Source organism: Phaeoacremonium minimum (assembly GCF_000392275.1).
Source record: "Phaeoacremonium minimum UCRPA7 unplaced genomic scaffold PA7_03_scaffold_175, whole genome shotgun sequence".
NCBI classification, from domain to species: Eukaryota; Fungi; Ascomycota; class Sordariomycetes; order Togniniales; family Togniniaceae; genus Phaeoacremonium; species Phaeoacremonium minimum.
Window position 1 is genome coordinate 25,209 of NW_006921082.1, and position 24,294 is coordinate 49,502.

The 24,294-nt window shown below is 49.8% G+C and overlaps 7 protein-coding genes across 7 annotated transcripts in view; 4 read left to right on the forward strand and 3 right to left on the reverse strand.

The window, feature by feature from the left end:
* The window catches only part of UCRPA7_2578 (putative amine oxidase protein), a gene marked incomplete at both ends in the record, with an annotated part of 3,484 nt that extends 2,276 nt beyond the window's left edge, over positions 1-1,208 (forward strand). Inside the window, one exon of the mRNA XM_007915153.1 lies at positions 98-1,208. Coding sequence (XP_007913344.1) covers positions 98-1,208 — 1,111 coding nt within the window. The remainder of the gene's footprint in view (positions 1-97) is intronic.
* Positions 1,209-2,025: 817 nt separating this feature from the next.
* On the forward strand, positions 2,026-4,564 carry UCRPA7_2579 (putative ring finger domain-containing protein; the record flags this gene model as incomplete). Its single annotated transcript, XM_007915146.1, has 2 exons — positions 2,026-2,065; positions 2,148-4,564. The coding sequence occupies 2 exons, from the start codon at positions 2,026-2,028 to the stop codon at positions 4,562-4,564; spliced, it is 2,457 nt and encodes an 818-aa protein (XP_007913337.1).
* Positions 4,565-4,862: 298 nt separating this feature from the next.
* On the reverse strand, positions 4,863-5,639 carry UCRPA7_2580 (putative n-terminal acetyltransferase a complex catalytic subunit ard1 protein; the record flags this gene model as incomplete). Its single annotated transcript, XM_007915155.1, has 2 exons — positions 4,863-5,248; positions 5,327-5,639. 2 exons carry the CDS (start codon positions 5,637-5,639, stop codon positions 4,863-4,865), a joined length of 699 nt encoding a protein of 232 aa, XP_007913346.1.
* A 761-nt stretch (positions 5,640-6,400) lies between these two features.
* UCRPA7_2581 (putative 3-oxoacyl- protein) lies at positions 6,401-7,304 on the forward strand (the record flags this gene model as incomplete). Its single annotated transcript, XM_007915169.1, has 2 exons — positions 6,401-6,458; positions 6,511-7,304. 2 exons carry the CDS (start codon positions 6,401-6,403, stop codon positions 7,302-7,304), a joined length of 852 nt encoding a protein of 283 aa, XP_007913360.1.
* Positions 7,305-8,786: 1,482 nt separating this feature from the next.
* On the reverse strand, positions 8,787-9,473 carry UCRPA7_2582 (putative nadh-ubiquinone oxidoreductase protein; the record flags this gene model as incomplete). Its single annotated transcript, XM_007915171.1, has 2 exons — positions 8,787-9,293; positions 9,420-9,473. The coding sequence occupies 2 exons, from the start codon at positions 9,471-9,473 to the stop codon at positions 8,787-8,789; spliced, it is 561 nt and encodes a 186-aa protein (XP_007913362.1).
* Positions 9,474-20,298: 10,825 nt separating this feature from the next.
* UCRPA7_2583 (putative ww domain-containing oxidoreductase protein) lies at positions 20,299-21,318 on the reverse strand (the record flags this gene model as incomplete). Its single annotated transcript, XM_007915167.1, has 1 exon — positions 20,299-21,318. One exon carries the CDS (start codon positions 21,316-21,318, stop codon positions 20,299-20,301), a length of 1,020 nt encoding a protein of 339 aa, XP_007913358.1.
* Positions 21,319-23,035: 1,717 nt separating this feature from the next.
* UCRPA7_2584 (putative aflatoxin b1 aldehyde reductase member 2 protein) lies at positions 23,036-24,143 on the forward strand (the record flags this gene model as incomplete). The annotated part of the gene is made up of 2 exons (XM_007915152.1): positions 23,036-23,564; positions 23,734-24,143. 2 exons carry the CDS (start codon positions 23,036-23,038, stop codon positions 24,141-24,143), a joined length of 939 nt encoding a protein of 312 aa, XP_007913343.1.
* Between the last annotated feature and the right edge of the window lie 151 nt (positions 24,144-24,294).

Sequence of the window (24,294 nt, forward strand, 5' to 3'; positions counted from 1 at the left end):
CCTTAAGGGACAATCCTTGGATGCTTCCATAGAGAGCCTAGTATCGTATGTGCTCCTGTCATATACTATCGATACTACTCCTAATATGATTCTACAGGCTGCTCAAGCGAAGACAGATTGCCGGCTCTGAGCAGTGCGCGGTTGCAACGGCTCATATCCTCCTACAAGTCGTCGCGAAAGGAAAATGGGCTGATGTCGACCAGCTGATAGAGCGCGTACAGCGTGTCGGACGCAAGTTGGTGGAAGCACGGCCGCAGGAACTAGTGATTGGCAACATTGTACGCAGAGTGCTGGGTCTGATCCGAGACGAGGCCGAGGAGGACCGAAACGGAGAGGGCAACGAGTTTGGCAGCGAGTCTGTGTCAGACCTTTCGGCGCTACCACCGAGTGACCAGAACGTACCCACGCCGCCGCGGCTCATTCGACAGCCGACACTATCGACGAGTAACTCCTTTATCGTGCCTCAGTCCATGTTCAACCTGTTATCAGCAGATCCGCTGGCGGACTCGAGTGCGACTGGATCACCATTTGGCAGAGGGTCGGGGGCTTCAACACCGCTGAACACGGCGCAGGCTACGAGTGTCCACGCCTTGCGTTCGGAGGTCATTGACGGCATTGAAGAGATCAAGGACGAAATCAGCCAGGTGGACGATCAGATTGCCCAGTTCGCTGAGATACAAATACACCCCAGTGACTACGTGTTGGTGCACCAGCCTTCCCCAACAGTGGAGAGGTTTCTCATCCGGGCGGCATCCAAGCGGCAATTTACAGTACTGATCGCCAGTGGCGTGGTCTCAAAGGCGGAGGCGCCTCATGCCGCTCTGCGCAAGAAGCTTGCAGCGGCTGGCGTCAAGACTATCAACATTATGAGCAGTGGCATCATGGCATATATGCCCAAAGTAAACAAGGTCATCCTTGGCGCAAGGGCTATTGTTGCGAATGGAGGAGTGGTAGGCGAGGGAGGCGCCGCGCTTATTGCCCGTGCGGCTCAAGAGCTTGGCAAGTCTGTGGTTGTCCTGGGAGGTGTCTATAAAGTATGCCCCGAGGAGCCGTTTGACCTGGATGGCCTGGTAGAGCTTGGCGATCCATCGGCATTTGTCAGTTTTGCAGATGGAGCCATGGTCAATGGGGTTGAGGTGGAGAGCGCCATCAGCGAGTTCGTCCCTCCGGAGCTGGTAGACGTCTACATCACGAACCTGTTAGTTTGAGACTCTGCATTTTGTGGTAATAACCGAGGATAAGGCTGACCAGAACAACAGGGGACCGCACTCGAGAGATCATCTGCAGAGCGTCATCACCGATCACTATAAGAAAGAAGACATAGACTTCATCACGCAATGAGGCGGCGGCACCCCAGCGCCCTTAGGGGGAATGATGCAAGCCGTCAACAGCCTGCAGGAGTGAACACGACAGCTCTGGACGCTCCAGCTTCTCATTGGCTAAGATACCGACAAGAAGCTGCTCGTAGAAGGTGTCCGAAGTGGTCTTGTGAGTGGCAGCTCTCGGATCCGAGCAGCTGCCTTGCGGGGCCGCGTCAGCTTGCAGACCTGGCGTTGGAGTCACTGAGAGACGGTGCAGAACCATTGGAGGCAGTAGGGCCCAGCACGCCAAGGCTACCGCCCAAAGCTACAGGGTCCTTGCTCACTATAGCGTGCGGGCCCAGGGTTACCAGGTCGCTAGCGCTGGGGCTCACAAGGGTGCTACTTTAAGCTTCATTCGACACGTTGAACACTTAGGCATAATGACACCACACGCCCAATGATCCTGCCGTATCTTGAGGCCGCCTTTTATCTTGACTCCTCAAGCTGTAATTTATAATGGAGGGGGGTTGCTAAGCAGAAGAAGTCGGCAAGGCTGGGGATCCTTAAGCACCGGTAGTGCCCGGAGCTTTGATAACACAAGCAGCTACACACAGACGGTACTTTACAGTGGTTTGGTAGCTGACATCGGGTGCATCCTTAAATGCTAATCACCCCACCATCATCGTGCTCTCACACTCTTGTCATCCCCTCCTCTCCTCTTCACATGAGTGCTTCCCTTTGTTCTTATCTGATCCTTCAAATCCGTGAATAACTCCGAGCTTGTTATCCCATTCTAATATTTCCACGTCTACCATTGCGTGTCGAGACATCAACGCTAGCGACCAGTTGTCGCGATACTCGTCATGACCTCGCAGCATTTAGACGATATCCCTCCTCCTCCATACACGGAGACTGACATATACTCCAATGCCGGATCTCATCGATCCCCGCATACACCCAGTCACCGCTCAAACTCACACGGCACCGATGATGCCTCCAGCGCAGCATCCAACGGAGAGATCATCTATACTCCGCCGTTGACTCCTCATAGCTCGCACCAACAGAACTTCGTCAGCGAGGCTGACCACCTAACCACCACCTCCGCCGAGGCATATTTTGACTCTCGGCCGCCACCCCGACTTCCTACCTTTGCTCAGGGCGAGCTGATCGTACATTCCATCTCGGTCAAGGCAGACAGCAACCCAGAGGATTTCCCATACATTCGGGACTGGTCCCAGCGAGACGTCCGGGTCGAAGACTGGCAGACATTCGTCAACTACCTCATCCCACACTACTCGGCCGAGGCCAACGAGAACATCGTCGACCGCAAGCTGCGAGCGGAGGGTGTCAACGACGACATGTTGTCTGCGAAGAGCGGCAACGCGGGCGATAGGAGCCCCGTCGTTGCTCAGCTGGACCAGATCCGCACTCCGACAGAGACAGCCCAGCGGCGGCAGAACGCCGAGGAGACTGTTCGTGAATGGAACGACGGTTTCTTCGGCCCGCGGGGTATTAATATCCACATCGAGCTTTCCACCGACGACCTGCGAGTGCCTGGGGCCTGGGACCAGTCGTTTGATAACGGCGGCCCGGAAGCAGCTGGGCAGCCGCAACAGACTGGCTCCCGCTGGAGGAGATTCAACCCCCTTGGTGGTAGCTACGATCACAATTCTAGGAGCTTCACCTTTGCCGGCATCACCCTCGATGGCGACAAGCTTGCCATTGGCAACAACGTCGTTGCGGACAGGAATGGCCTGCGTATTGGAGGCTTAGTTTTCGACAACAATGGCATCCGAAGCGGCTCGTCTACAATGTTCCCTAGTGGAAATCAAACAGGCCAGCGTGGCCTTCGAGGTTCCAGCTTTCCCCAGATCCCGGGGCTCTCCTCGGTGCCTGGCTTTGGCCCAGGCGCTGGGGCGTACGCTACCCCTGGTATGCCTCCCGCAGACTGCGGCATTGATGAGCCGCATCGTCACAGCCCTACCGGTCGCTGCAAGGGGACTCGGGGTCCGGACCGCCACGAATGCCGCCACGAGCGAGGTCGCGGTCTGCGACGGGGGTCCCATCACCGCGGCGGTGGCCGTAGGATGAGATCACGCTCGAGCTCATCGTCCAGTAGCTCTTCGTCGTCTTCCTCTGGCTCGGACGCATCGTCTGTGGGATCGCTGCCCGACTGGGATGACCTGAAGGACCAGCAGCTACCTACCACCAAGCACTGTCTCAAGGAGTTATTGTCACATCCCGATAACATGATCACCAAGGAGAATGTACGGCAGGTCAAAGACCAGATCAAGGCGGCTAAGAGGGAGAACAGCGGTGGCTTCAACGAGGCTGTGAACATGGCGTTTGACAAGAAAGTACTGCGGCAGGAGGTCAAGGCTCTGATGCAACAGTGGAAGAGTCTGAAGAGGCAGCAGGGCCAAATGCGGAGGCAGCTGAAGCGGGAGAAAAAACAGCAGAGACGAGCTGAGAAGCGTGAGAGAAGACAAATCAAGAGGGAGCTGAGAAAGGCAAAGAGAGAGGTCAGACACGGCCGCCATCACAGCCACGGCCCAAGGCGCGGCCACGGTCCCTTTGAGGGCATCCCGGGCGTTCCTGGTGCCGGACCGCATATGCATCCATGGTTCGGACCCGGACAGGCTGCCTCGGGCTTCGGCGGAGGACATGGCCCAGGATTTGCCAGAGGATTTGAACAAGGCTTTGGCAAGGGGGTCGGACCAGGGTTTGCTGGCAAAGGTTTTGGATCAGGTTTCGGTAGAGGCTTTGGTCTAGGGTTCGGCGAACCCTCGAACACGCCGATGCGAGATACGGGGGACACGGGAGGCAACCGAAACCCGTGGCAACAACTCCAAGAGCGCTTCGGCAAACGTAGAGAGTCCTGGGATAGGGGGTTTGTGGCGGGTACAGCGCCCGGACCGCCCGGAAGCAGCCAGGAGAGGTTCCCGGGGACGTGGCCGGAGGACGGCGAGGAGGCTGCTCTCGCCAACGATCCACATGTGGCGTCGCAGGCAATGTATCAGGCGGCAGAGAACGTGCAGAAGGAGCTGGTGCAGAAGAAATCCAAGTTGGCGAAGCTGAAAGACCAGCCCCCTGACAAAGGAGAGAAGAGCGAGGGTGCCCAGATTGCTGCTGAGGGGGTACTCCATGGCTTTGAACTCGAAATCCAGGCCTTGGAGCAGACGGTCCAGAAACTTAATCTTGAGGCGGATGAAGCATACGCAAGGGAGCTTGCAGAGGAAGACCATCGACAGCAGAATATGTGAAGAGTGAGCTTTCCTAGGGCATAGATAGATAGGATGGTTAGATCCGTTCGCTCGCTGTAACGACGGTCAAAATGTAATGAAATATAATGATCAATCCGCAAGGAATTTCTATGCAAGCTATGGTGTTTTGCCCTCTATGCATTTACCCAGCTGGACCTCCTTTTGATGACCTGCGCCGACAATGAATATCATAACAGACCGATAGATCATCGGCAAGGCTCCCGACTCTACTCTGACGAGAGATCACACCGGCCCTGCCCCTATTCCCGGGTTTCCCGTCCACATCGCAGACCGTCGCTCAAGACTGCTTGCTCTCGACTCTCTCCACGAGCTCCCCGACACCGAGCCCCCTGCCGACTTTGACTTTCCTCTTCTTGTCCTTCTCCGCCGCAGCTGCCTTCGCCTTGGCCTCCTTGTCGTCGGCCGCCTTGCCCACATCGCCGACGGGCTCGCCCTCGTCGACGGCGGCGCGCTCCTCCTCGGCCTCCTCCTGCAGCTGCTCGCGGATGAAGCTGAGGTCGAGCTTCATGCAGAAGGCGTCCTCGCCGTCGGCGTAGTACTTCTGTTCCGTCTTCTCCGTCTTGAAGCCCAGCGTGTCGCGGTACAGGTGGATGGCGGCCTGGTTGGAGACGCGGACGTGCAGCGACACGTAGTGCGCGCCGAAGGTCTCGACCATGGCTTGTTCTGTTCACGAATGAAGGATTCGGGTTAGCTATATAGTCCGCCCAGCCGCCGGGTACAGGTTCGGGCAGGGGCACTCACGGCTCTGGCGCATCAGCTTCTCGGCGATCCCTAGCCGCCGGTGCGTCCTCATGACGGACAGACTGGTGATGTGGCCGTGCTGCACGCCGTCGGTGGGCTCCTCCTCCATCTTGGCCAGGACGTAGCCGACGATCTTGGGATAGTCATAGGGGGTTTTCTTGGGCCGCGAGACGTCAACGGCGACGTAGCTCAGCTGGGGCCATGATAGCGCATGGTATAGGTAGTACTTGAGGAAGTAGTTCTCGGGCAGGTTCTCGAGGTTGGCATGCTGGATCAGCGGGATGTCCGAGGGGTGTAGGAGTCGGATATCCATAGCTACGGCGCGGGCTGTGAGGAGGAGCGGAGGTGTGTGTGATATCTATCTCCTGTTCAAGCTCGAGAGGTGTCAAACCCGATCAGGAATTATCCGGCCTAGCGTCTCCAGTGCCGAGGATTAAGCGACGGAAGTATGATCGTGGTGTGTGCGTAGGTGCGTGTACTGCGTGTGGCTTGATGTTGTAGGCGTGGTGGTGGTGCTACCCAACTTGAGTTGAAATTCTAGACGACAATGGCGGGACCAGGATGGAGCTTCTGCTTCCCAAGGCGCTGGGATTTTGGCGGGGCAGCCCTGCCACTCTCTCATTGACGGATTTCGGCGTATACGGCGTGCTCTCACCCGACTGGTGCGCCTGTGCGAATGGACATGTGCCCCTAAAAAACTGCCAGTAGAACCGCGGGGCAGCGCCTTCATCTGCCCCTACAGCTTCGCAACACTGGAGCTACTGCGGGGCACGCAAGACAATGCACGCCCGCAGCGGTTATCGGGGTTGGCTCGGGGGGACCAGACGGGGTGTATTCATGACTCTCGTGACATTTTCATGTTGTTTAGGAGCATATATAGAGGTTGGGACCCATCTAGCTTGTTCTTGGTTCTGTAATCGACCGTTTGAGACTCCTGTTCTTGTTGTTGTGTGCCGTGACAATCATCCAGCTCGCAAATAGCATTAACATCTAATGCCACCTACCTACCCAACGCGACATCAACGCAGCATATAAGAACCTTAATTTTTTTTTTTTTTTTAAGATATCAGCGAGATGGCAGCCCTTCGACCACTGGCAGGGAAGCTGGGCATTGTCACTGGAGCCTCCAGGGGTAAGTTGTCTCTCAAGTGTAAATCGACCTGGTGGCTGACTCTCGACTACAGGCATTGGCGCTGCAATTGCTGAAAATCTGGCGGCCAAAGGGTGCAATTTGGTGCTCAACTATACCTCAGCCTCATCTGCTTCCCTCACATCAGATCTGTCCAAGTCTCTAGAGTCCAAACATGGCATCAAGACGCTAGGCGTACAGGCCGATCTGGGCACCCCTCAGGGACCAGCGGATCTAGTTGCGGCTGTTAAGCAGCACTTTTCAGACTCGGGGGCGTTCCAGATCGACATCATTGTCAACAATGCAGGCGTGGCACTCAACAACAAGATCCCCGAGGTGCAGGTCTCCGAGTTCGAGACGACCTACAAAGTCAATGTCCTCGGACCCCTGCTGCTGATCCAGGCCGCACAGCCCTACCTGCCCAATGACAGATCCGGGCGCATCATCAACCTGTCATCTGTGTCCTCCAGCACCGGCTTCATCGGGCAGTCTGTCTACGGCGGCTCCAAGGCGGCCGTCGAGGCCATGACGCGCACGTGGGCACGCGAGCTGTCGGAGCGGGCGACCGTCAATGCCATCAACCCGGGCCCCGTGCTGGGGCCCATGTACGCGGCCAACACGGACGAGTTCAAGGCCGGCATCAAGGGCTGGATCGAGCACACGCCGCTGATGCGCGCGCGCCAGGGCATCGACGCCGACGAGCTCGTCGAGGACGCAAAGACCAGCGGCGGCCGGCCCGCGTACACGAGCGAGGTCGCCGGCATCGTGGGCATGCTGTGCAGCGAGGACGCCGCGTGGTGTACCGGCCAGGTGGTGTGTGCCAATGGAGGCATGCTGATGCTACATTAAGAGAGAGGGAGTCGGGCAAGCTAGAGCAATAGATTTATTGATTTGATAGAGATGCATAATATACTTGTCAGTTCTATAACAAGGTTACACCCAGACGTGTAAGGGGCGTTTCGTCGTCTGTTGGAATTCCATGCAAGCCGCTTATAATGATGCTAAAAGCTGTTGATTGCTACTTAATACAGCAACAGTATGAGGAGTAAAGAAACGAGATCATTTGATCATTGTTTTGGTGAGCATTGCTTTTAAGCCTCAAATTGATCTGATGTAAGTGATAGGTAAAGGCGAAAATGGTAGACCGGTTTGAGCTGTTTAGGGGACCGATTTTACTGACTCATCTGAGAGCAATTGAAATTTCATACTCGGTAGATCTTTGACGACCACCACAATAATCCAGACATCTTGGGCTTTCCTCAAACAACTCATATCTAGCGAAATCCGCCCTCTTCCTGGCTGTTTAATTGAACATTTCAACAGTGATTGCCATCTCACTGGACATTCAAGAACGGCACTTCACTCAAAACGACTCGACCCCTCTATTCCACAGCAGGCATGGCTGAGGATCCGTTTGATGACCTACTCAACTTAGAGGACCGCTTTTACGAAGAGGGTTATAAACAAGGTACAGAAGATGGCATTCAGGCAGGAAGGATAGAAGGTCGCTCGTTTGGTCTGGAGAAGGGGTTCGAGAAGTTTTTGGAGAGCGGCAGGTTGCACGGCAAGGCCGTTGTCTGGGCAAATCGAACGCCCTGTCTGTTGCCACGGTTAAGCGCAGACAAACCTAATGAAGAGAGAGTGCCATCAAGAAGTAGTGTGCAAGAAGGATCAGATATCGGCGGGCTGCCAGCACTACCAAAGAACTCACGGCTGGAGAAGAATATTACTACGCTCTACGCCCTTGTCGAGCCGGAGACGCTGTCCACAGAAAACACAGACGAGTCAGTGAACGACTTTGATGACCGTGTGAAGAGGGCACAAGGCAAGGCAAAGATCATCGAGAAAATGGTAGGAGAGGACGGCGGGAGTCACATTGCAAGTATCAGCCCTCGTGGAGGAACAAGCGGAGGGGACGGGATCAGTGGGGCAACGACCAGAAGTCCGCCTTCAAAGGATGCCGTGAGCTTCTGAAAAGGCTACTTGTGGAAAAGATGCTGGGAGCTTCAAAGTTACGAGAGATGATCCAAGGCCTAGCGGTCGATTACGCGGGATAAGCACTGTCGTTAAGAAGGGCTCCAGAGATGCGTTGACCTTATGCTCCCGTCTGATGGTCGAGAAACAAACCGAACCAATATTCTGAGACGCATAGTTTGGCGCGTAGCAAGGTTGAATCAAGGCATTTAGCGTTCAAGTCTATACTCCGGCTTTGCTTATATGTACAATGTCTGCCTTCCATATCTCAAACAACCATCCATCATTGGAACGTTCGGCAGGGGTACCTGTAGATTGTCAGCGCAATGAACTTCATTCGCAGTGCATGTTGAAAACTCACTCCTCTGGATATGACTGCTCCGAGAGACCATATTTGTGCACATCCCACTTGCCCGTGAGTAGGCTCTGCCCGCTCGGCAGAGGCGGTAGACCGTCAACCAATACATCCTTGGCGACGTCTGCGCCCTTCTTCTCGATGAACGCTGCGAGACCCGTCTGCTCGCCCTCCTCTGCTGCCGCAACGAGAGCCTTGCTGCCCTCCTCGCCGATGAGCTCGACCTTCGGGGTCACCGCATTGCCGACCGTCAATAGAGCGACCTGGTCGGCCTGGCTGACGACGCTGAGGCGAGGGTAATTGCGGCGCGCATCGCGCTTCCAGTACGGGTTGTCCGCTATGTCGCCCGCTGGGATCGTGACCGGGTCGTCGTAGCTGTGAGGGTCGAGCTGGCCGGGGCTTGGGTATCGAAAGTATGGGTTCAGCGGCACGCCGTTGGAGCGCTCTGGGTCAATGGCGAAGGCGCGTCTAAAACGCTCCCAGATACCAACCGATTGGAGGGTTTGTTTCTGTGACATAGACAGTCAGCATTTGATCCGAGTGTTGCGATGTGAATCGGGTCGATCCTGAAGTGGTGTTGGCGAGAGGCAGGGGCGGCGATTGAAGGTAAATCGGCGCTAGGTGATTTGACTGACCTTAGAAATGCTCATGGCACCACCTGCGGCTTTCGCCACAGCCTTTGAAGCCATATTGGCGGTGTTCTTCTGGTGTGATGGAGCTGATGTCGTCGAGTTCAAGATCTCATCTGCATTGCAATTGTACTCAATCTGAGTGGATAGTTGAACAGGGTGCTGCGTTTTGCCGAGATTGAGCCGCCAAGTGGGTCCAAACACGAAAGGCAGGGACTGTAACAGTTGTTCATCTTCTGTAGGTCAATTGGCCAGAGCGTCTGACTTCAAGTCTTCCCACCCACGAGTGATGAGATCTAGTCCTAACATCCATACCGGCTCATCAGGAGGCTCCTGAAAAGTGCCCAGGCACGAGAGATTTTTTTTAATTTTTATTTCCTTATTTTTATATTTTAATTTTAATTTTATCATTCAAGTCTCTCATATCTTTTTAATCCTTTTTTTTTTTTTTGGTTCAGATTACTCTTGTGGAGCCGATCAATTAGGCCCATTAATTTCCGTCCGTACCTCCAAGCAACCATCCTCTGTAGCTCAATTGGCTAGAGCGTCTGACTGTGAGTACTCCCTGTTTCTATTGTAAATAAAATTTCTAATATCCATATAGGTTAATCAGGAGGTTCCTGGATCGTGCCCAGGCAGGGGAGTATTTTTATTTTATTTTTAATATTTATTTTGCCCATCATGTCCTGTCGTGAGTTTCCTAGACTTGCCTCTTTAGGATGGTGGTCGCAGCCTTGAGGGACACATTTTCAATGAATCCTCGTATCTGGCTACTAAGATCCTCCACATTCTTATTTTACCATGTTCTTTTGCTGTATATGATTTCTCTGGCATCACAAGCATTGCAGGTTAAATGGAGAAAAGGATGTCCTCCTGATGTAAAAGCCCTCTATTACCAGTTCTTTATGCTGCTAAGTATCCACATCGCTGAGTAGAGTTTTCATGGCTCAGGGCACTTTTCCGCCCACAGCGAATGGACCGCCAAACCAAGGCCGCCCTCGCCTTCGCCGTCTCGTTCTCCTAATTGACTGCGTAGTGTGAACATGCTGGGCTTGGCTGCTACAGTTCGGCTGGCCTACGCTCTCCAATGTTTTGGGTGAGATTCGGTGCTGATCAGCCAAATAAACAGCTGCTCTTGCGGATGCATCGTATAGTTGCCAAGGACTTTGTCTGTAAATCGCCTCCTGTTTATTGTTTATTCTAATCTCCATTGCCATAATAGTTTTAGGAAGTGTCAGCATATCACTGCTTTCAGAACTCTGGACTCGGTCACACGATACTGTTGGCCGAGTAGTAGCACTCATAGAGGTGTCGCTCCTCACTGCTAGCAAGATATTCTGCAGTAGACAGATAAGCTTCCTAGCTTGTAAATGTTGACGTCGGCATTCCTCAGCATTCGTCTTGTATTGCTATTACTCTGCTTTTCGTCGTCATGAGAATCCTCAACTGGAACACGTCAAGTTGTAGAAAATCTCATGCAGAGATCAGAAGCAATGTATCGATAGGAACATGATATTTGATCGACTGCATATAACTAGTCATAGTGACATTTTAAATAGCCTGCGAAAAGGGACTGGGATGCGCAAGTGCTCTGGGCTACATTCTGCGCCTACCGGGCTAAAGCAAGGCTCCGCCGTCATTCTGGTCTTCATCGTCCGAGCCTTGTTCCTTCACTTCAGCTTTTGCAAAGAAGATACCTCTCTGGGCGCTTACAAGCCTCAGTGTATCCAGCCTCTCCGTTATGTCGTTCAAGCTGGTGGTACTGCCTATTGCCAAGCTCTGTGGATTTCGCTGCTGTCCCAACATAGAATATGTATCTGAGTCATGGGGTGTACCATCCGCTAATCTTTCTCTCATCGCGCGTGCTATGTCTTGAACCATGCGTGCTTTGATTTTAAGCATGGTTCGCTGCCTCAATTTTTCCGCTTCGTTACCTTGATGCACAAAAATATCCGGCATCCGCCATTTTTCGTAAATATTGCGATGAGATTCTCTCACCTGGACATCTGTCGGGTACTCTTGGAAGAAATAAGAGCAAAGCTTACATGTTGGCTTGCTCGAGCCAATAAATTTGTACCCTTGAAAGAATCTCTCGGGTCGTGTACCCCCGGTGGTGTTCTCTAACCAATTATGAATAAGTATTTCGGCATGAACAATAAGCTTGGGTGGAGATCCTTTGCTTTGTTCTCTGGATTCATCAGTAGTCTCAGAATCAGACTCCGATCCTAATGCCTCGTCGACAGACTCTCCTCTCCATAGCTTGGCTATGATCTCATCAAGATCGAATCGGCTTTGAAGAATCTCGGCCTGATTTTTGTATGTGGCAAGAAGGTTGGCTTCAGAAGTTGATCGGCCGAGGATTTTACTTACGGTCCACGGATTGGTAGGCCACGGTGTTGAAATCTTGGTACTTGACGGGGTGAAATCAACTTCAAACTTATGGAAGAGTTCCGGCCAATTTCCTCGTGCCTTATAGAGAACATCCACAGTCTGTCTGTAGGAACTAAGTCGTCCGAGGATATGGTTCAATTCGTACCACCGAGTAGAGCTTTGTTGCTTTTCTTCTCGAAGAATCCGAGACTTGATAGTCTTGTATACATTAGATCGCAGATATCCATTTATTGAGATGATCAACTCCTCCGTTGTAATAAAGTTGACTACATGGGGTGTCAGTGCGACCTTATAAGCAAACTTCTAATATGCCCCATACCTTCGATCTTGCTAACTTCATTGAGCCTCAAAGTCGAAGTTGCAGAGGCTAAGAGATGTCGGAGAAATGAAGTCAATGTATCACCTTTCTATCATTAGCCAAGTAATCAACTGTGTGAAATCTTGTCAAACCTTCTGTCATTGACTCCCTTTTGCATGCTTCAAGACAACTCTTCAATTGTTCGATTAGCCCTCTTAGATAACTTCTAAGCTTGAGATGACTGAGTTTCAGGATTGCCTGAAGAAGTCGACGGTGTAGGATAGCTCGATCTTGTAATGAAGAAGGGATATCACCCCGCAACATGTTGAGAATTGCAGAGACGCCACATCTCACAACTTCGAGCTGTCGTGGCTTTCTATCATTAGAAGCAAAGATGTACTGGATTTTATCAGGCAGCTGAAGTACAGTGCATGCTGACACACTACCACTTTGAGGCTCTGTGCAGCATAGAAAAGCCAATTTGCACACGAAACTTTGAAACTCATCTTCCAAAGTTTGTGTCAAATCTGGAGTAGAGTCCAAATGCTTTCTTCTTTTATGTTGCTGAGTAGTAATAACTTCTAGGCCCCGGAGAAGAAGGAGAGTGGGATAGAATTGCCTTTTTAACCCCGGAGTAAGGTTTACCGGTTGACCTGATACAGTTTCCACTTCAGCGAACGTTAGCATGGCAATTTGATAAATATGGGAAGTGCTTTTAGAGGGTAATATCTTACGAGTCATAATATCATGTATTGACGATCTTGAATTTGAATAACACGAAATGAAGGACTAGAGTGTTGAAGAACTATGAAGACTCGAAATTTCTAGATTTTGGGCGGTCCATTTATATAGAGTTGTATGACGGCTATTGTTCGCATCTGCTTGTGCGAATGCTCCGCCCACCTATTCGCTGATTGAAACAAGATATGTTAATTCTATAGAACTAAGAGATCAACACGAGGGCCTCCCACCTGTCCGACCAAGAGATACGATATTGAAAATTGGGCATGAAGACATATTCGATTTGAGTCCATCGACATCGATAAGAATTCTACCACGGTGGGGGCATTTCTCGCGGGCCTCCTTTTGCGCCAATCCAAGCTTATCGCTGCAGAGCCAACAAACTGTGCAGTCTACAGCCACTACAGTACGCAGCCGTAGCCAATGATTTCCTCTCAGATCTCGGTGAAAATGATGCAGCGTGTTCATTCCGTATTTAGTGGTAGGCCTCGTGCTTGGGCACCTCACTCATGGGCCTCTTGCAGACAGGCTAACTTCGACTCAAACTTCTAACAAGTGTATAGCAATGAAATTTAGGAGATTGATTCTTGCGAAACTCCCGAGACTATCATCTGAAAGAATTGAAACAAGATTTAATATTTAAAGGCTAGGTGGCCCAACTGATGAAACCAGATTTTGCTCTCTGTAGTTAAATCAAGAGATCTTTGCCATAAATCAATTTAATTCTTGCTACACTCTGCAATGCACTAGGCAAAAAATTATGTCTTGACTTCTTTCATCTCAGATTTTCTCTGAGCCTTTTGATCGCTCTTCTGAACTCATGAGCCGGTATAATCTGATACACATGTCACAGATTTGGCAACTCTCGGCATTTGAAGGGTTCCTCAATCTACAAACCCCACAAACACTAGATATTGACGAATCTCATTCTGCCGAAATTCCTGCAATCGAACTCTGTAAGTGATGGCGTTTCTCAGGTGATCACAACTAATGACTGTAGGTATTTCTCTAGAAAGTGTTCTAAGTGGGTTGGATAGCCAGACACTGGAAGAATACGTACGTCAAATGGCAGATGAAGAAAGTGACCAAACCAATTGGAATCAGTCACCAAATGATTTCAATCCAGCAACTGAGCATGTTGATTATGACTCGGGGTCATATACATATTTAGAATTGTCAGGTTCATTCGGGAACCTGCCCTCGGACCCCGGGAACAATTCTATATATTTGGAAGGAGGAAATTCCGCAGGCAATCCTAACATCCTACCTACTATCATGCAGGAGAACCAGATTCAAGAGCATTAGTTCGCGAATTATGAGCTTTCAGACGGTGCAACATTCCCCGATCCAGCTCTCGGTCCCTTGCCTGATAGTAGTCATATGTACAACCTTAATTCTTTCCCCCATAATCTAAGCTACACGCTCCCGGATGAAATGCCAGAAGCCGAGTCTTCGAACGCGGCAGCAACCCGGTCACTAACGTCACGAGGAGAACCATTGAGATTTGACGAGGCAGAGTTGCCTCCTCATTCAGAATGGCAGAAATATCGTCATGGCAAATATTATTGCAATTGGAAACCATCTTCAAACGAGACTTGCAAAAGTCGTGGAAAAGCATTTTCAGATCGAAGTTCCTTGAAGTATGTCATTTACTTGATCATTACTCAGCTCGTATTCTCACATATTTCTTCTCGTTCACTGCAGAAAACATGTTCGAACCCATTACCGACCGGTCTTATGTCCCGAAAGACACACCTTAGGGTGCACTACACGAATTGCAGAGCAACGCGACATGACACGTCATGTGCAGAATGAACATCCGACTTGGGCCGAAGAGAATGGGATCCCCCCGGAAGTATTTCCGTGCCCGTACTGTGACCAACAATTCAGAGGTCGCAGAGATAATCTGGATAGACATATTGGAAGCTTTCATCCAGAAGAACAACACATTGAGGGCACTGTGACACAGTAGGTATGGATTGGGAGAGATTCTCGGAATGGTGGAAAGACAGATTGCGGGAAGTGATTCGTTCTAGGCTCAAGATCACCGGATCTTCGAAATGACTTATATGCATTTTTTCTTACTCTACTTGCGCGCAGTACCAGTTTTCTTATCTCTTTCTTTTTCCTCCTTTGAATAGTGCTCGATTTCATTACTTTTCTCAATGTAATCCTCGCTGCTCTTGAGGGGTGTTGGATTCCTTGCACAAGCTCGTCCCAAGAAAACAAATTCTTGATTGTTATTCGCATTTCAAGCTCTTCTATGTGAGTAACAAAGCGCTCGGGCATGCTTATCGGAAGTTTCAAAGTAAAGTTAGCCTCGAGCGACATCCCTTGTACTGCTTATTCGAGTATCTTCGCCTATGAGCTTACATACGATAGATGGAGTGCTTAGCTTCGAAGTCTGTGATATCTGCCTCTAACATCTCGTCTACCCCTGGAGGATTCTCCTCGCTGGTCCTTTGGCCATTTGACCGATTTTTCCAGAGTAGATACACGCGAAACAACAATGTGATTGCTACAGCGAGCGTAAAGGTTGATATTGCAGCTCTGAATCCCGTGCCATATTTTGGTGCCTCCTTTGTTAAAAAGAATTGTGGACCGGAAATATTACCTGCGCAGTAACCTAAGAACAGAATGGCTGTCACGGTCATTTTCTTCGTAGCTCCTTTGAAGTTAGAAGCCACGAGTCCCAGGGTTAATGGATTAGACGCATAGGCGGTTTGGAGTAAGTAGTATCCGAATAAGCGAACGCCTTTTCCATCCTGCGTGTGGATGATAGCAGCACCGACTACCGGAGGTACCAACACTCCAGAGATCAAGTAGATTGAAATATTCCTATACCGTGTCGATAACCAGCCCGAAGCCCAGATTGTCACTCCAGCGATCACGGAAGCTGGAATCCCGAAAAGCACGGTGTCCAGACTGCTAAACTCGAAGCCGCTCGCTACTAAATTGCCGAAATTCTGTAGACCTCCATTGCTGATTTGTGTGAGAAAATAGCTCGCGAAGAGAAACCAGGTCTTGGGGTCACTGAGGGCCTCGCGGACTTGATACCGCTTCCATTTTCGTGTTACTAGAGGGTCCAATGTACGGGTCCCCTCGCTGTTAACCGGGAATTCCACAGATCTCTTCTCATCTTCGTTTAGAAAACTGGCAGATTGGATTGTATCCGGAAGAACGAAGAGAAGAACAATCCCCCAGATAAACGTGATGCCTCCGAAAATCTGTTGATACGTCTTAGACTTCGCGATGGAGACCTGACTAAGATCATACTCACAATGAACATCAATCGCCATGGCTCAAGGGTCTCTTCCCCATGGTCAAGCCCATATATGATGAGTGCGGCCACAATGGAACCAACTTCTGTCTCAACGAACCAAAGCGCTGTTCGAAGAGGTGTCTCATCTCTCGTATACCATTTTGAGATGATATACACGAACGATGGGACACTGGTAGCCTCGAGGAAACCAAGAAGAAATCTGCTGACAGCTAAACCTGCAAAGTTGTTGCTCGCGGCCGAAGCGGCGACCACTGCGCCCCATGCTGCAACTGATGAGGACAGATATTTGCCAATCGGGAGTTTCTGAATGAGCAATGTTGTCGGGTATTCCCACAGGAGATAGCCGAAGTAAAAGATGCTAGACAACCAACTATACTGGGTTCCAACCAATTTCTGCACAAAGAGTTAGCCGAGAGGTTTGAAAATGAGCAAAGAAGGGAGTCGTACAGTTGACTTGATGATACCAAAGATGGCACTATAGCCCAATAAAGTCGTATCAATGAAGTTGAGGGTGTAAGCTATTAGACAACAGATAACAATGCGCTTGTCGATCTTGCGCACAACGCTTTTCGCCCATACAGGATCAACATCGTGAATCTCGCCTCGAGAGACATCGGTGCCCTTGGTCTCAGAGTTCACGACAGTCTCTTTTGGGTCAGATTTACCCTCAATACCTTCTTCTTGCGAGAAAGACATTATCTCGCGTCTTGTGTTGGCAACGATTTCTTCAAATTCTAAGTGATGACCTTTTGGTCGCCGCTATGCAAGAACCATTCAATATATACTGAAATCGGGTTCAGTAAGCTTAGTCTCTTGTTGTATTCATGAGGCTCCCAGAGCGATACAAGAGATAAGAATACTTGCTTCCATCTTCTCAGATCAGTGTAGTAAAACAGGGTGGTAGGGTAGGTCAATTCGTAATAATACAAGTCTGAGTTCTACTACTACAGTCTGAGGGGCCCTCCAAGCCTTATATAGGATAGGACCCCTGTCCCCCAACTCAATATTTCGCCCATATTCGGAGATATCACGTCTCGGAAGCAATTAGCAGCTAATATCGCCACGGCTTGTAGAAATTATGGGGTTTTCCATATCGAGAATCATGGTATACCAAATGAGAAAATAGACAATGCCAAACAGCAAGCCCGTGCCTTTTTCCAACAGCCCACGGAATGCAAAGAAATGGTTTCGGACAAATTTAGCAAATATTTCAAATGCCTGCCCGAGTCTAAGATCACGGAAGGTTAGCCCAACGGAGTCCGCTGGTAAGTCTTTCTAAGCTCTCAGCAGGGACCATCGTCTAACTATTGCACTCATAAAAAAGAAGGATTTATATGGAGTTACGATCCGACTCATGACCCTGAAATCAAGCACTCTACTCGGGTCCCTCCAAAGATTACTACCTCGCTACACGCTGAGGACTTCGTATGGGATCGTACGAGTCATCTCAAGGGATTCAAAGACGGGCTTATTGGTTACTGGCAGGAATGTTTGATGCTCTCTAGGAGGCTTGTGCGTGTATTTGCCTTAGCATTCAACCTCCCAGAGCATTATTTCGACAGCATCGTCACATATCCAGGCAGTGACGGTGCCATAAACTTCTATCCAGCCATGGACGCAAACAGCCCGGCTATCGGGAGTGTTGAAGTTGGCTTGGGCTCACATACTGACTTGCAGTGTTTTACACTACTGTGGCAAGATGAGATTGGCGGATTGCAAATATTAGCCAAGTCTGGACAGTGGCTCATAGTGCCGCCGGTCGAGGGCACGCTCGTCGTGAACATCGGGGACTTCTTGATGAGACTCACAAATGACCAATTTATTTCCAATGTGCACCGCGTGTATAACCGTCCTACAGTTGGCCACTTGAGCATGCCATTCTCTTTTGGCTTCAACTTCAATGAGACCGTTGGGGTCTTGCCCAGCTATGTGGATGAAGAGCATCCAGCCAAATATGAGCCGATATCATGTGGAGAGGTAAGTTTTGTTCCTGTTGTGGTGGCCACCTCAAACAAAGCACAGTATAGGAAGCATGAGCAAGTTCACTGAGCTCAATAGTGGTGTAAGAAGAATTTGGAGATTATAAAGGTCCGGTGATGCTACTCGCCTTCGTGAATTGGTTTTAACTTCGCCTGCCGAAGAGGACCGCCATAAGATTAGGCAATTCCTCGAACCTGGTGCAAACCAGGAATAATCGACCGAGCAGTACCAAACATCAAAGGAGTATACTATAGGAGTTCTCCGCAAGATACGGCTCGCGTCTTCTACACTGAGCAGTCTATAGGGGTAAGCAGACTCAACTGCCCAACATAGGGCAAAAGGAGCTCAGCCTTAGAAAAGAAATGAAAATTTTGAAACCAGTATATTGGCTGTCGACATGTGGTATAGACAATTTTGAGGCTGTTGTAGCTTGTAGAGCTTATACTGTCCGATGTGCTTCATTAAACGGTAGTGCCTCGCATAGCAGGGAATGTAGGTAGACTAGTAGCAGTTTATTCAAACTTTTTTGTTGCTGACAAATGACTTAACATTCATCTTACATCACACTCTTCAAACATCGTGATTTCATCATTCAACCCGATATTTCAACTGCAAACATCCGATCAAGGATGGTTAACGACCCATTGATTATCGATGAGAAGAAGCGCAAGACATGTATCGCTTGCACTCAAGCGAAACGAAAGTGTGACAAAGGTGCCCCTGAGTGTGAGCGATGCATGTCTAAGGGTGTTGTCTGCCAATATCCTGATACCCCTCGGTATGCGCGACTCAGCAGAAAGCGATTGCAACACAATCCCGTCGCCGACGATCAATTGATGAACCCAATATTTCCGCCAGACCCTATAGGAACCAACCCTGTCGAGCCAGAGTCTTTATCAAGACAGGAAGGAGAATCATGGATGGGCCTTGGGTGGCCCGGCCTCGAGCAACCGCAAACAGATGATTTGTCCATGGCGGTTTTCACGAAGGAAATGCCGCTATTCAATCAATGCTGGTTTTCGGGACCGGAGGCTTGGGCAATAGACTGTTCGGCCACGCACTGCTATGAAGCACTGCCTCCAAACCATGTCTCCGTACTGAATTTATGGATCGATGAAGTTCGTGAATGGCTCCAGCAGTGGCTTGAAACTGGGCATAACGCGTTCATACATGAGCAGCTTTATGCATACACTGGCCTCCCATCTTGTCTTCAAGAAGCCTGGTCTACCCTCGCCACGTACTACTTGAAGACAAAGCGGAATGAAATCATCACTATGAGCATCGTGCAGTCTCGCGTAGAGACTATGATGGCAGCACAAGGTGTCAATGGGGAGCTCAGCCACGAAATATGCGGACTGAGAACTATTGATCACTTGGCACGCGTTCAAGCACTGTTTATCTACCAGTTCATTCGCTTATTCGACGGCGATGTTAGACAGCGGGCTCTTGCTGAGCAGCAGTTCTGTGTGTTACACAAGTGGTGCGAGCAACTCTGGGAGTCGGCCATGCTGGAATCAAGCACTGAGGGCATCTCATGGCAGGTTGGAATGTTTGACGCGACAGATCCCAAGGCCAAGCTGTGGGGAAATTGGGTGCTGGGTGAGAGCGTACGACGGACATGGTACCTCTGTAAAATCCTACACTCCATCTACTTCACCTTGAGAGATGGTTGGGCTGAATGCCCAGGATCGATCCGGTTTACAGCACGAAAAGATCTCTGGGAAGCCACTTCTCCGACAGCATGGGCCCAGTTGGCACAGAATATGCCCCTTTTACTTGTATCAGGCCTCCGAGATGACCAATTATTCACATCAACGAAGTCCAGTGATGTCGATCCATTTTCGACACTTCTTTTAAAATTACTGTGGGGTCCTCAAAGAGTAACAGAGTGGGCCAAAAATGATTTAAAAGATCGGGATGCCTACGATATAACTCAGATTTCGTAGCGGAACTTTGACGGGAGCCGTCGGGACCCACCATCACCAATGTTCCGCCAAAGTTCCGCATGTGAAACACCCGCTGTAGTGGGCGAGCCACTTTCGAGAAGGGTGTTCGCAGTGAATGCGCGGAACATACTTGGGTCTTGCTGGAGCGAAGAAGTTAGGCAGTAACAATGTTTCAGTTACTGGCAACTCCTTCTACGGGCTAGGACTTGGTTGTCGATCCCTCACAAATCGAAGTTTGAAGGGTACTTATTCTATCTCAGCTATATGGACAAGTTCGCACGATACATCCCACAACTTTGCAGCCTTTTCTACGTCATATGCCCAAGGAGCATATCCAACACTGTCACCGTCAAATTGAGAAGAGTTGGGGTCCAGTGGACCTTGCTCAATACAATTGGCAAGGTAACGGCCACCTCGCCCTTCCCACTCTTTGCTAAGGGCTGCATATACAGTTGTGGCAGCACCCTGTTCGGCGTTCATCATGAAATTCTTGCCTTTCGACATGTCCTTTAGCAACTCCCGATCAACGTATTGAGCCAAGTTGGTTATGATGCCACCAGGATGCAAGGATAGCGCATGCAAGCCCTTCGGGCCGTAGCGTCTCTCTATCTCGTTGGCGAGGTAGATGTTCGCAGTCTTGGACTGACCGTAGGCGGTATAGGGCTCATAAGAGCCTGGTTCATCGAAATTGAGGTCGTGAAATCGGATCCCAGTATGGCGGTGTCCAGCGGAGGCAACAACAACAACGCGCGAGTTGAATGAAGGGGTAACGCTTGCCAACAACGTGGGCTTCAGTAATTGGAAGAGGAGGAAATGGCCGAGGTGATTAGTGCCGAAATGCGTTTCGAAGCCGTCCACAGTACGTCCTTCCGGAGTAGCCATGACACCGGCATTGAGGATTAGGATGTTGAGCTTGTCGCTCTGAGTCAAAAATGCCTTGGCTGCAGAGCGTACTGATTCCAGCGAGTCAAGAGACATTTGAATGAGGCGTAAAGAGTCCTTGTTCTTGTCCTTTGAAGAGGACAGAATGCTGTCGATTGCCTCCTGTCCTTTCTTGACATCTCTTACGCCTAGGTAGATCGTCGCGCCTGTAGCATGCAGAGCCCGAGCCGTTTCGAGGCCAAGACCCTGGTTAGCACCGGTGATAAAGACGGCCTTGTCCGTCAATTTGCCAACAAGGTCTTCGTCCTGCACAATTTCCAATGCCGTAGGTCGAGCGTCGCCAGGACCTTGTTGTTCGGCATAAAGGGTTTGGTATCGAGACATTATGGGCTTAAGAAAATAGTCAGACAAATTTGAGACGAAGTGAAGTGATCTATCTTAATTTATGAATATTAATACCTCCGCATCTCTCAGGCTCTGAAGATGAAGAAATAAGAAAAGGAGCGCATCTCACAAGCATAGGCTTGTCAGAGTATTTATCTCCTCGCTCCAGTTCTGCGGAAAACTAGGCCAGCACAATACGCCACCACGAAGAAAGTTCCGCAGTTCCGCAGCTGCCAATGACCCGCCAGCTCCAACTTGCCATAGAATCCCGAAAGACATTACAGACTCAAAACAAGGATTTCAAGTACTAAGCCCACTAATTGCAAAACTTCCCTTCTCGGTTGAATTGTTTTGTGTTTGAGGGATCAATGGAGATTGCGGAACTTTTGCGTATCAGTCTAAACTCGGAGGTGACAGTCCTATGTTACAAATTGGAACCTATTCTGTATTGTCAACATTTTCCCCTGCGTTTAGCTCTTTAGAAATCATGTAAGGACCAATGACCATTTGCTGTCTTGCATGACATCTCCTCTTGAATCTACAAGGCACTTGGTGACTTCGCTGATAGGAGCCTAGGCTGAGCGTCAAGACCTAATAGACTATATGGGGTTGCGAACCAGAATCATCCTTGCATCTGTTTAGAATAAACAACAAAAATAAAAAAAAACTAGGCTTAAAATTTTGTGTATTCGATCGTTTCCTCAGAAAAAGGTTACTCTATGATTTAATTAGACACATTCTCTCTTTGAGACCTATCAGACATATTGTTGTGATACCAGCGTCTAAACTCTACCCTTCAAGTTTTCTTTCAAGGTCTGTAGATTCTTATATAGAAATGGTAGCTAGAGATGTGATAGATCTAAAGATAATAATGAACGACATTATTGAGAGCTTCAGTGGGGATTGTATTGAAAGCGTTGATAGATGAGAGTCTTGTAAATCGGCATGTACTTAGCAACAGCCCAATTACCACAAAGTCTAAACCCGAAGATGATCAAAGACATGCCGGCTTTTTAGGGCGCGATACTTGACGTCGAGTTTCTTATTCTGTATTCAAAATTGATTTGCTGGATTGATCTCATTACTGTTATTTTGTCTCTCAGGACATGGCTAACGAAAGATGCTAGCATCAGTTTCATCCTGTCCGCTGCCAGTACTACAAGGAGTTATGCGGCCTTGATCTCGCCAGCCTTCCTGAAAATGCCGATAAGGCTGTCGCGACAAATATCAAAATGGATTCTTGCCCAAAGGCCGCATGTGATTATTGGCGTATCTCGTACAGTTTTGTCCAATTGCAATTTTCGGCTACACGCGGGAAAGAAGCAAACTAGCGGCGGGCTCGGCCGCAACGACGCCCAAGTTTAGAAATCGAGGGGTTTAGCAGGATGGCTTTAAGAAAACACCTGGTGATTAAAGTGGCGAAGATTCATCTCTTAAACACTTTAACTCCGAGATGACTCTTAGTAACTGCAAGTATCGTCCCGGCCGCTTTTACCGCTCTGGGCGCATTGCGTAGTCGTCAGCCAATATTGATGATGAAGCAGCCGGGGCAGATAACTTCCATGTAGTTAAGAAGTAACAGGACATACCACGCTATATAGACGATATAATTTATACTTAAGCTGCAGCATTGGCGTGGGAAATATAGTTTGATTTTTGTCCCATCCATTGCTTTTGATTGATTCACTCATACGACTGTACATAAATTGCTATGACAATGACCAATTCAACGGCACCTCGAGTCATCCTGGGCTTGATGCTTTATGGTCCTGACTCCTTTAAGGACAGCCGTGTGACTTCCGTGCCAGAATTGGAGCGCCATCTCGATCGATTCCAGAACACCTACGGTTACAATGAAATTGACACAGCCCGCATTTATGTGCAAGGAAAGCAGGAGCACTTTACGGCGGAAGCTGGATGGAAAAGCCGCGGTCTCCAAGTTGCCACAAAGTCCTGGCCTTGGACTCCGGGTTACCACACGCCCGAAAACGTCAGAAACGATCTGGAAACTTCCTTGTCCGAACTCGGTACGGACCAGGTCGATATTTTCTACCTGCATGCTGCTGATCGCGCGACACCCATCACTGAGACTCTCGAGACTGTGAATACACTATATCAGGAGGGCAAGTTCAAGAGGTTTGGCATCAGCAACTATTCCGGGTACGAGGTTGCCGAAATCGTCATGCTTTGTCATAGTCGAGGATGGATCAAGCCCACGATATACCAGGGATTATACAACGCAGTCTGTGAGTAGTTGTCACCTGCAGAGAAAGTTTAATCAAAAGCACTGACACCACTCAGCCAGGAATCTAGAAACAGAGATAATCCCAGCTTGCCATCGGTATGGACTCGAAGTTGTCACCTACAGTCCTGTAGCAGGTGGCCTGTTGACTGGACGTTTCAATGGTCGTCCAGATCAAAGCTCCGCAGCGGACGAGAAGGGTCGATATGCCCTTGACACGTTCCTTGGGCCCATATTCCGAGACATCTACTTCAAAGAAAGCACCTTCCAAGCGCTCGAAGTTATCCAGGCCGCGGCAGAGAAGCATCACTTGACCGTGGCCGAAGTTGCGTTTCGCTGGCTGGTGCACCACTCGGCTCTCCGAACTGCGCCCAGAGGAGGCAATGATGGAGTTATCATAGGCATCAGCAAGATCGAACAGCTGGATCAAAATATTCTGGATATGAGAAAAGGTCCCTTGCCGGAAGATGTGGTGGAGGCTCTGGAGAAGGCGTGGTTGATTGCAAAGGGGACTGCTTCGGATCCCTGGCCTACTCCTCTGGTGTACACATATGACGCGAAAGAAGTGCTCTTCAAGGACTGAGTGGAGGCATTATCTTTGATTTGTTTTCTCTGCTGTAAGGTTGCTCCTGATTTTCGTGGGTATTAAAAAACCCCGTCGTGTTTTTCCAGTTGGGAAGGTGTTTGTGCAATATTACGTTTCATTTTCTCACCAAGACGCACGAGAGTGTGTT